The sequence below is a fragment of the Chanos chanos genome, chromosome 1 (assembly GCF_902362185.1).
Source record: "Chanos chanos chromosome 1, fChaCha1.1, whole genome shotgun sequence".
Classification (NCBI taxonomy): Eukaryota; Metazoa; Chordata; class Actinopteri; order Gonorynchiformes; family Chanidae; genus Chanos; species Chanos chanos.
In genome coordinates this window covers 6,038,254-6,050,402 of record NC_044495.1, presented here as the reverse complement: position 1 = coordinate 6,050,402, position 12,149 = coordinate 6,038,254, and the positions used below count along the sequence as shown (strand labels likewise).

The following is a 12,149-nucleotide window of genomic DNA, read 5'->3' as shown; positions in this document are numbered from 1 at the left end:
CTTCAAAAACAAGACAAAAACAACAACAACTTCTCCCATTAGAGGCAAACTTTCCTCTCCAAAAACAAGACAAAAACAACAACTTCTCCCATTAGAGGCAAACCTTCCTCTCCAAATACAAACTGCACTTTATGGCACCTCATAGTGTAGATTGGCGAATGAAACCAAAACATTCAAACTGGCAAATGCAATTTAAAAAAAAAAAAAAAAAAAAAAATTCACAGCCTCTTTGCTCCTAGTTCGTTTCCTGTCCAAGGCGTGATAAATATGTACTGACAACTCAGTGGGCAGTCAGAGGCTACAGGCTCCAGCATGACTTTCACCTTAATAACTTCACTTTCAGAATGTGACTTTGGCCTCCGTAATCTCTCCTCAAAGCTCCCATTACCTCAGTCAGACTGTACGTTCATTCTTTCCACTGCTCAGGAGAGCCGAAAAAAAAAAAAAAATTATAAAAAACAACCCCCCCCCCCCCCCCGCCCCCCCTCAAAAAAAAAAAAAAAACCCTTCAGCCTTGGCTAACGTTAGCAAGGAACAAACCTGAGCGACTTTTCAGATTTCCTTTAAGATCTTTTCAGCAGTTTTATTGGTACACCACTGGACGAGAAAAATGACCAATAATCTTAGAGTTTTATGCGTTTTGTCCCTTACAGAGCCGATAACCAGGCGGCGTAAACCAACGGACGAGGCTGCTCGACCTCAGGAGAGAGATACATTCAGTTTGACGTGAAGGTTGGACTTTGTTTCAAAAATATTTTGGCTGCAATTACTTCAAGGTATCCATCTTTGACTCATTTTCCTCCCATACTCTAGTCACATGGTTTTTTTTTTTTTTTTTTTTTTACTTCAATAGTTTATAAGGGTCTTATTGAAATATATGTGGTTCATGTTCTGTATGGATTTGCTCTTACGCAATTTCCAGCGAACATCAGCAGGCATGGTTTTCATTAAACAAAATGGCTTTTTAAGCCCATCTGCCTCAGAGCAACGACAATCGCTGCTCAAAGTTAATATGTAAGCAAAACGTGTGTGTGTGTGTGTGTGTATTTGTGTGTGTCTGTATTTGTATGAATGGGTCAGATTAAGGTTAGGAGCTCCTAAGAGACCCTTACCAGTGTCTCAGTTCAAAAACTAGGGAGAGAGAGAGAGAGAGAGAGAGAGAGAGAGAGAGAGAGAGAGAGAGAGAGAGAGAGAAACGGGCCTCAGCAAAGACCACCATCGACGTGTTTTTTTTTGTTCCCTTCCACTGTCTCCCATCATCAAACACACGACTCCTCTTCACTGTAATGACTGAAACTGCTCAGGGACCCATGAGCTAAGATATGGAACAGATTTCTCTCTCTCTCTCTCTCTCTCCTCTCTCCCCTCAAAGAAAAGACACTCGCTCTACCTCTTTTTTTTCTTTTTGGAAAGCGAATGAATTTACAACCAATACTGAGCTTAGTATAATCCTCAATTGTCATTAATAAACTTTCTTCTTCTTCCTTTTTTTTTCCAGACCACCCCATGAGCGCTTTCTCTCTCTCTCACTTTCTTTCTTTCTCTCTTGCTCTCTTCTGTGCATGTGTAAAATATTTTAATTGTGTGAGTGTATATTCGAATATGAGCCCAGTGTTTATGTGAGAGCGACTGTTTGTGATGAGACGATCCGTCTGCAAAGGTGCGCAAGACCTCCCTGAATCGTACTCGTTCTTCTGTGGAACACCCACAACACCTTTCCATATACCAATGATCTTAGTCACAACTCAGAATACAAATCCAATGTTAAGTAGGCCGTAGAAGATAATGCTATTTTTCAGCATACATTAGCCCCAGATTACAGTTAGCCTCTAGGCTAAATGAAATCAGTTTTAAGCACAATGCAGCAGGAAGCTCCCTTGTGAACATTTTTCGTGTGAATGTACAAGTAACGCCCAAAAAGAAAAAAAAAAAAAAAGATTTAGTGGCTTCAACCCCAACATGAAGGGTCTTAAAAGCGAGTTGGAACAGTGCTAGGCAGCGTAAAATCTTCCATACGTCTGTATAAACTAGCACTAGAAGTGTCTGGAACTCTGTTGAAGAGTCATTTTCCTATAGGTAATTCAGTTGTTTGGTGCTCCGTTCATATGGGTAGAAATCATTTTTCAGGAGTCACTCCAGAGTCTCCCATAAGTGTTCTAGTAGGTTAAGATCCAGTAACCGACGCATTGTTTTTCATGCTCGTCACACCATACAGTGCACACTTGTGCCCTGCAGACTGGGGCAATTTCATGCAGAAAGACACCAGTCCCATGAGTGCAGAAATGCCTTACCACAGGGAAGACATGATGTATTTACATTGGTTTTTAAACTGACCTCTAAGAGGTTGAGTGAACCTAAACCAAACCAGCGCAGTGGAGCTCAGCACATGGTCTCTGCGCTGGCTTCCACAGAAACATGGATTTTTCTTTTTTTTTTGGGGATCAATGGGTCAGTGTGATGCAATCCGTCCATAGTTTCCCTCCCTGTAAAGTTCTTCACGGTGTGTTTTCAATGAAGACGCTCGCTCGCGGTTCTGGTTAGATATTCGCAACCAGCTGCTTCAGAACCGCTCAAAGCTTTTTTTTTTTTTTTTTACCCTCGAATCGTGAGCTCACGAACAAACACGAAGGTCAAAGAGTTATGTGTTTTCACACCACAGCTGATTCCAACAGATAATGTTCTTCTCCCTTCCAACCTCAGTTCCAACATCACCTCAGCTACTGTTCCTCGTAAAACGTCAGCGGGCCGAGTGGTTTTTCACGACTGAGGCTCCAGCCAAACGTCCGCCAGCTCCTTCCGAAATCGCTAAGATCTCTTCCTCTGTCCAAAATATCAGACAGCAAAGAATGTTCTGTACTTTTACCGTGCATTATGCTATGCGTGACAGAATGTTAATTACTTAATCAACTCAGGAATCAAACCAGAGCGGAATCATCTGCTTTCAGAGCGCTTTGATACCACTACCGACTGTACTTTCATGCTTACTCCGATGTTTCCTTTATCTTGGCAGCTACTAGAATAACATAATGCTGTTGATATTGAAATAAACATGGTTCATTTTTAGCTTTGCCCCCTCCCCCCTCCCCCAGCATTTGTAATAATCCGAATAATCCAAGACAGATGTTTTTTAATACAAAATCTTAAGGTGTTTTGTTTTTTTTTGTTGTTGTTTTTTTTTTTTTTTTTGTCAATGCATCCACACCACATCTTTTCTAACTGTATCTACAATTAGCCGCAATTCCACAAAATCTTTTCCTTCCTGCGAAGGAACCGGTAACACTGTAATTTCCTCTCATCCATCTCCATCCCTTACGTTCACTTTTTCTCTGTCCGTTCCACCGCGGTTTTGTTCTTTTTGCAGGAGTTTTAAGTTATCTCAGCAGATGTTGATGGAGAGATCTTAATTTTCACTGTCTCTGTGTTGTGAGTCTGTCTTAAAAAGAGAGAGAGAGAGAGAGAGAGAGAGAGAGAGAGAAAAAAAAAAGGGAGCTCCACTTTGGCCTCCCCTGGCAGTCAGCCAACTCTGACAAGGCTCGGTCTGCTGGGTGTAGAATAACAGCTACGCCCCTCGCCCCACAACCCCCCTCATCTCCAAAACTCTCTGGGAAAACCTAAAAGAACCATGAGTCTGAACATACGAAATAAGCCAGGGAGAAGGCTCACCCAAATGGGTGTAGGGTTATAGCTACACCCACTCCAACACTTCAGGGACAACCAAGACCAAAATTGTCAAATGCAGTTGGAGCAAAGACTCCGGTCCTAACAAGATACCAGAGGTTCAGAAAACTAGAGATAAGCCAACGCAGTTCAGAAAAGCAATGACTGTGTAACAGTGGACTCTATAATAGTTTCCTGTCGAAAAAGAGCAGGCTCTTGCCAAAAGTCTGGTTCTCCAAGCCTTTGTCAGCATAATTTTAACTTGCAGGGACTCGAGTCTGGGAATTTTATTAAAGCTTTGAGGAAGAAATGATATGATATGGTACAATGACTGTACTGTTTGAAATGTTGATAATATGTTTGTAATATAGCCATAGCAATAACCCTACAAAGTCATATAGCCATACAACAATGAATATATTACAGCACTGAAATTATGTGCTTGTATCTTTTACAGAATAATGATACATATGTTTGACTATTTGACGATAAATTATCTTTGTCATTTATAGGCTTATCTTGAAAAGATGGAAACACACGGTAAAGTCATTCTTTTTTTTTTTTTTTTTTAATCCCAAAACCACTTTCCCCTTGGCAGCATCCTCAACCATTCCCCATTGTGAAACATGTGGTTAGCATAAACAACCATTACAGCCTCATCTAAAGAGCCGACATTCCAGCAACAAAAACTCTATGTATGAATGTACGTTTGTGTGTGTGTGTGTGTGTGTGTGTGTGTGTGTGTGTGTGCGCGTGTGTGCATCTATGTGTATGTGTGTGTGTGTGTGTGTGTGTGTGTGTGTGTGTGTGCGTGTTCACATTACAAAATTTGCAGTAATTATTGTAATACAGTAGCACAGATCAAAGCACTTGTTGTTTGTACTAATGTGCTGTGAGGTCTTTCTGAGGTTAGGCAATGACTGACTGCTACGACGTGAAGAGGAGTGTCAGATTCTTTGCTTGTGCTTTTCAACAAACCCTTTTTTGTGTCTGTGCCATTTTATACTTAGGGCTTTGAGGCTATTTTGTAGTTTTCTTTTCTTTTCTTTTCTTTCTTTCTTTCTTTCTTTCTTTCTTTCTTTCTCTGTTTTGTTCTTTCTTTGTTTCTTCGTTCTCACTGTGTTTCAAATTATTGGCTCAGGTTTCAATTTTTATGTCTATCTCTCCCTCTCTCTATCTCTCCCTCTCTCTTTTGTCTCTTTCTTCTTCTAAAAGCACAGCTTTTATGTGCTCTCTCTCTCTCTCTCTCTCTAGAGAACATGGAGGGATTTTCTTCTCTCAGGTTGGTCTGATGACCTTATATCTGTGGGAACAAAAGCTCATCTGTTTGGGGTCCTGCTCTCAGTCTGTCAAAGCCAGGTGTGTGTGTGTGTGTGTGTGTGTGTATGTGCGCGTGTGTGTTTGTGTGTGTGTGTGTGCCCGGGTAAAAAAAAAAAAAACTCCAGTCCTATGTTATAATCAAGCCTGTCTGTGTTAAAAATGGGAAAATTACTTTCTCAAATGTCAGTTAAGGTGAATTAAGCAATAACTTGCTCATACATTCCAGCTGTAAATGCAAGCACAAAATAATACACTGGCAGAATGTGAATTCTTGTTCAGTCCAGAGTTCTTCATGGATGAAAAAAGTGCAGCTGCGAGATTTGAGACTCTCAAGATGATCTCTAAATCAGTGCTTCCGTTTTTAGTTAAATGGTTTGTTCTCACATTTCACATCAACTAGTATGTAGTGGTACATACCACAGGTCAGAACTGCATGTACTCTCCTGGCCCACTGCTCACACACCTGATTCAATTCAGTATATGAATGATATGGTAAGACCCATTATCAGTCAAATCTCGGGGCAGGACTTTCAGAGCAGGCCATACTGATGTCTTGCGTTACGAGCAGGTCACGTGACCTGGTCGGCCCGCAGGTCTGTTTCAGTGACCTAACGTGACGTCATCTACTAAGGTTCCAAAGAGGAGCAAAGGGAGATCAGAAACCTGATATTTTTCCTATTAAACTTTTTTCTGCTTATTCCTTTTCATATCTATCTATCTATCTATCTATCTATCTTTGCCTTCACATTCAGCATGGCAGACATTTGCTGTTGATCATTAAAGTCGTTAAATCATTTTAATAGTCAAGTTCATAACGTCACATTCATCGATCTTACTATACACTAATCGGGCTGTTCGCGTGATCTGTTTTATCACGTTTTGCAAATATTTTCATTTTTGTCCACGACAGATATTTAAATTGGTGAATTTTTCGAGAGGCTCTACTCAAACTGGGGACCAAATTGCCAGAAAAAGTCGTTCAGTGAACGTTTTCTTAAGATATGAAAAAGAACGCAGACAGTTAAACAAATACAGACCGGAGGAAGGAAAAAACAGAGACGGTCAACAGCTGTTTCCTTAGGCGCGAGGAGAGAAACCAGGTGCCCCAGCGCAGAGAAATTTTGGCGTCCCTTTTCGTATCACACCATTCTTCCCCTCTGTCATTTGGGAGCGCTAGAACAGCGGGGTCAGTGAATACGTTTGGCATGCTAGCTCGTGAGTAATCAATTGTGACAGTGCTGGAGACGGAGTGAGGAGTCTGTCTGTGGGAGCTTGGCTATTTATGCGAACTCCTCCACGACTCCGCATTCCAAATCTGGAGTCGTTATTATATATGGTCTCCGTGAGCGACCGCATGGACAGGACGCGGTATCTACGGAGGAAATGAAACGTGCCAATTTAATAACTGGACTTTGCTATATGAGTTTTAATTTGCATAACTTAAGCTACTGTGTGGTTGCTTGACCGTTTGTTTCAAAAGCGCTAATTCCTACAGTGTGCCTACACAGAAACTCTTTGTGGACTTTCAAGACGTTTCAAAGAAATTAGCCTGGATAAGTATGGATATATTTGGCCTGAGAAAAAATGGTAACACAGACGGGTAAAGCATTAGGACTTCTGACATATCATTAAATTCAGTATAAGCCAATGTGTGGAGGGAAGAGGCAGTCTGCTTTAGCATTTAGACTTTATTTGGGAAGGGGAATTTGGGCCTGGTTCAGCTATGGCTGATGTCCAATACTGACGCGAGTTGGATGGGATTTGAACTCTGTAACGGTTCCTTAGTATAAAACACGTTTTAATGGAATGATCTTTTCAATTACTTCTTACATATATATATATATATATATGTCCAAATTTGTCTGTCTCTCTATTATCAGCATATTACTGTAGATGGAAAGATGTGTTACAGTCCAAAAAACAAAAGGCTGAAATAGAGATTCCAGGTGGAGTCTTTTTTTTTTTTTTTTTAGGTTTTTTTAAAGTTTTGTTTTTTTTTTTTTAATTTTTTTTTAGTGTGCAGGCCAGAGCAAGTTTTCAGCAAATAATGATGAACAGGTCTGCACTGTTGGCAGGAGGGGATGTCTTCCTCTCCAGGGACATTTTAGATGCATTTGAAGCCAGCTCTGCTTTTTTAAGAAAGGAAATGCCAACATGTTGTAGTAATAGTCGCCTCGGACCGAACAATTTATTCCTTTGTGAAGAGTTGAGCTTTAAGAAAGGAGAATTTTTGGTTTGAGTTTGAGACTCTGTGTTTTTGCAGGAAACATGTAATTCTCATGCTCTATTTGCTCACAGCAAATGAGCTCACTCAAACCTCCTGGACTCCTTCACTCAAACCTCCTGTAAAAGTCCCGGCATGCAATGCTGCTGACTCTTAGTAATTAATATGGGGTGGGGCCACAAAACGACACTTGAAAGGTGCCAAACCAACACCCTCACACGTACCAAATGTCCGTAGCCAAATGTCCGTCGACCAGGCAGATGATGTCTGAGGATGGCATTCTCTGATTAACTTCCACAATGAGTCCCGGCTTTTGTCGAGGTTTATCACACACACTCTGTTGTTTGCAGCAGCAGCAGCCAAGACATAACTTTTTTTTTGGTACTGCGCTTAAGTCAAAACCTATCTATAAACATCCTATCTAATACTCCTCTACCACTCCTCTCCCAAAAATAATGCTTTTAATCCCGCTAATCAAGATCTTGAGAAGTAGCCAAATTGAACAACCATAAGAGGTTTGGCAAAGACCACACAAATGCCACTCCTTTGGTTTCCAACGCTATTTTATTACTAAATGGGTAGATCGTTTTCACGTTTTGGATGGTGTAGCCAACATGAATATTAATTATGTGTAAAATCCTTTTCTCTTTGTACACTTTTGAATACATCTTGAGTATTCTGACTTTGCTATGGCCTTAACATGTCTCCTGTTGACAACTCTTTACATACTGTGGTGGAATGTCAGCTGTGATGTTATTAAGGGTGTGTGTGTGGGGGGGGGGGGGGGGTCGTCTAGGGTGGAGACTTCTGCCGCCCTTTTGCCTTGTACTAGGGTCCTCTAATCTCTCTAATTGGGATGAGGAAGAGGAGAGAGGGGGGGGGTTCAGGTTTTGGCCAGCTGCCAAATCTTTATGGCTGTGAGTGCTGTGATTTGACAGGGTCAAAGTAGCACAGAGTGTCATAGTGACGGAACACTTGTCTCTGTTCTCTGAGAAAAAAAAAAAGGAAAAAAAGCTCCACCCCTCATTGTAATGATTAGGGTTTGCCAGTGATCACTGTTGATGAGAGATGAAAAACATATAAGGTATTGCTCCACCACACAGACACACACACAGAGAGAGAACAACTGCAGCCATAGTATATGCTGGGATCCATCAAGGTCTTTGTGGCTCTGTAAATTAAATGACTCTGGGTAATGGCTGGCGGGGAAATATTCACATTTACAACGAAAACAAAAGAACTGAGCTGAACCAACACTTGATACCCAGACGTGGACGAGGGTTTAAGTGGTTGTTTATTTTACAAAGTCGCGTTCTTTGTCATAATGTTTCTACGTATCCTTCTCTGTGCTTGTGAGAAAACTGTTCTTTGCCTTCTTAGCTGTCATGTCTTCATTGGTGTTCATAGCCTGTGTGTGTGTGTGTGTGTGTGTGTGTGTGTGGAGGAGGAGGTTGCATGTGTTGTAACAGCTGTCGTTTCACTCTATGGGGAGTCAGCCCAACCAGAGAAGTTCAAAAGAGTCCCTCATGCCACTCTGCACTCAGGCGAAATCCAACACTCAGACAGGGTCTGAAGACCTAGCACCATGCAGCTGTATACATCAGCACAGTCAAAAACACCTCTTTCAGTGTAGATTATCCAGAGCTACCACGCGGTAGACATTAGTACAGCAGAGAGTCGCTGCATGGTCTATACCACAACATTAAATAGTCTTCTACTAGCCACTGAAACTGCTCTCTCACAATGAACTTGTGTTGTTTACAAAGAGAAGTGTGTGATTTATGGACTGCCCAAGTATAATTTTGGAATCTTTGCACAAAAGAAAAAGGTTTATGGGGGTGTATTGAACGAGTCACTCTCCAGTAGGAACATATTCACAAAAACCAAAACCTCTACCTATCGGAATTTGATAATCAAAGTATATGTGAATTGTTGACATTTAAATGCAATGATCACACAGTTATCACAGTGTTACTACCATGTCAAGACAGCTATGCCTATGTGAGAACATATGGTTGCTAAGAGATATTATTTCCTGTATTGTAGCTCTGAGAAACCTAGCTTTAGTTGGTCAGTGCTGCTCTGGGACAGTTACTCCAGAACAGCAAGAAGGAATTAGAAATTACAGCTCAAGATAATCACTAGCTAATTATTTATTTATTAGTAACATCACAACAAGACCATTTGAATGTATGAACCCTGATGTTTCACTCCTGGTTTGCTGCCTCATTCCAACATTACTGTTTATCATCTCTAATTTACAGAAACTATCATCACATCACTGATTAGCTAAACTTCAGGACAGGACTTTCATCACTGGCCATGCAGATCTCTTGTGTTATAAATCAAACATGGGACCCTCAGGTCTGTTTCAGTCTGTTTATATATTGATTCATTATATCTTTGGCTGTTTCACTACAAAGATCTTGTAGTTAAATGTTATGTCAAAAAAGTTCAAAGTTTTAGCGAGTAAAGAAAACTGCGTATAGTTCAATCAGGCAACACTAGACTGCCTGACTCATGTAGCATAGAGTTGAACTGCACTTTGCAAACAGTAATATTAACTATCTAAATAAGAGCATTTAGCGAGTCTACCCCCATCCAAATTTTTCCGAATAAGCCCGCCCTCTGTGTGACGTTAGAAATCACAACAACTAATAGGACCAATAGTAGGCGAGGTTTTCAGTCAAGGGGATCGGAGAAGACTGGCTTGTGTGCAAGAATGTGCAATTGTAACTATGCACGCTACAAAGTTAACCGTCCTCAATTTTCTTTCTTGTTTACCTCTTCCTAAGATTGGAAAGAATATGGCGCAAACTCCAAGCAGCGAATGAGGAACAACCTGATATTTTTCAGCAGAACTGTGGGCTTTTGCACCGCCTGTAGCTAAGAGTCGCAGGCGTGACGAATTGCTGTATTCAGTGAAGACGAAGACCCAAAGCGCTTAAAAAGACTGTTGGCTTCTTGTTTCCTTCATTAGGCTGTAAGTAAAAAACGACCGAATACAGACGTTCTTGAATCGCTAACTTGAAATCGTAATGTGCATTTGTGACCACGTTGGATCGCGCTACTCAACAACGTTAGAAGAAAACGTTTGACGAGACTTTTTCGAATTAACAGAAAGCGGCTTAGGTGGGTGCAGTGGTCGAAACTTCTGAGAAGTTTTTTTTTTTCGTGAAGTCAAATGGAATTAGGAGACTTTGCTATGGATTATCTACTGATAACAAATAAATGGAAGTTTTAAAATACTTATGTTGAAGTCGGGTAACTCCACATCTGAGCACACCACGCAATGGCAAACTTTGCCAGTATTGCTTTTAATCGACCCCCCCGGGTACTGCTTTGGTCTTTCGGCTGTGCGCTGATGTTATTCGGTTCTCTTTCAATTGCTTCCCCCACACATGGTCACCGGCTAATCTGTTGGCAAGCCATCATGAAGTGCCACGGAGAACCGGAGTGTCACTACGCCTACGGCCAGTACATGCACGCATGCGGTCCGGTGATTAGCGGAGAGAGAAAGAAGTGTCCGAGTCACTGTATCTCCTCCATCATTCAACTCAATCTTACCGATAACGGCCCGGCACTAGAGGACTGCGATTGTGCCTCGGACCATCTGTGTAGGAACACTAAGCGCGCTATCGAGCCGTGCTTGCCAAAAACCAGCCACATGGGGTGCACCGAGGCCCGAAAACAGTGCGAGAAAGATGAGCAATGCAGCGCGGCAATGCGAGATTACCTGTACCATTGCCGAAAACTTTTTGGAGGCGAGAGGTGCTCGGACGAATGCCGTAGGGTCATCTCTAACATGCGCAGCATACAAAAAGCGCAGCTCTTGGATACCTGTGTCTGTGATGGGACGGAGAGGACGATATGCGAGTATGTGAAAATAAGCATGAAAAACTTTTGTTTTGGCCCCCACGACGGAGACGAAGGCAGTGGGCTATCGGATTCCGAGGAGGATAATTATGACGATTACGACGAAGACTATCGAGAAGAAGAGAGTGCAGGTAGCGCACCCGGAGGCCAGTATGTTTTGACAGTGGTAGCCACCATTTTGGGTTTGCTGTCTGTTCTGTGGTAGTCGCTGGATCTAGTCATTGTTCTACGAAGGACCACCGACAGCAATAAAGTTCTCGAAACGGTTTCCTTCAGCTTTACTTCACCGCTACATATCCTTCACTGTAAACGACAAAACCTTAATGCTCGTCAATTTGTGATTTTCTAGCTTCTTTAAAGGTTTTTTATTTTCTATGCACTATTTTTCCCCATATCAGTACAGTGATTGGTCTTTTCTTGAAAATGATTTGACTCATTATTTACTGTCATAAAACGATAAAAAAAAGAAAAAAAAAGAAAAAGAAAAAAATTATCAGCCGTGCCTTGAAAACTTGAACTGACGAACTTGTTCTTGTCTTTCATTAATTATTTTGAAAATGTTGAACACTGCCATAAAGTACGTATTAGTGCGTCAGAGATCTTTGAGCTCACGACGACTGCTTGTCTATCGGTGTTTCAGAAGACTGAATTCCTTTTAGAAATTTCATACATTTTATATATCTTAAGTGCATCAGAGATTTTATCATTGTGAAAACTGTTCAAATTGTCATCCAGAATATCTGCTCTATATTTTGCCTAAAAAGGAGATGAAACAACAATAGAGAAGTTTATTTTTGTATGACAAATCTGTAAATCTCAAATGTACAGTATATGCCATAGATTTATGTACATTTGTATGATATTGTATTATAAAAGTCTTCACTGTATAGAGATGATAAACTGTGTGAATGCCTGGAAATAGTCTTATCGTGTTTTCAAATGCGGACATAAAAAAAGATATTTCTAGTTTAAAAAATATCAAAGTCTATTGATGGATCTTTTTTTTTTCTTTTTGTCTCTCTCAAATTTTCATCCACATTCCGTAACTCTTGGAAAGCTCCTTTGATGCCAC

At 41.0% G+C, this 12,149-nt stretch overlaps 1 protein-coding gene across 1 annotated transcript; it reads left to right on the top strand.

Annotated features, from left to right (window-relative positions):
- Nucleotides 1–9,916: 9,916 nt before the first annotated feature.
- Nucleotides 9,917–11,401, top strand: gas1b (growth arrest-specific 1b). The gene has a single exon (XM_030784847.1). The coding sequence runs from the start codon at nucleotides 10,494–10,496 to the stop codon at nucleotides 11,280–11,282; it is 789 nt and encodes a 262-aa protein (XP_030640707.1). The 5' UTR covers nucleotides 9,917–10,493; the 3' UTR covers nucleotides 11,283–11,401.
- Nucleotides 11,402–12,149: the final 748 nt, after the last annotated feature.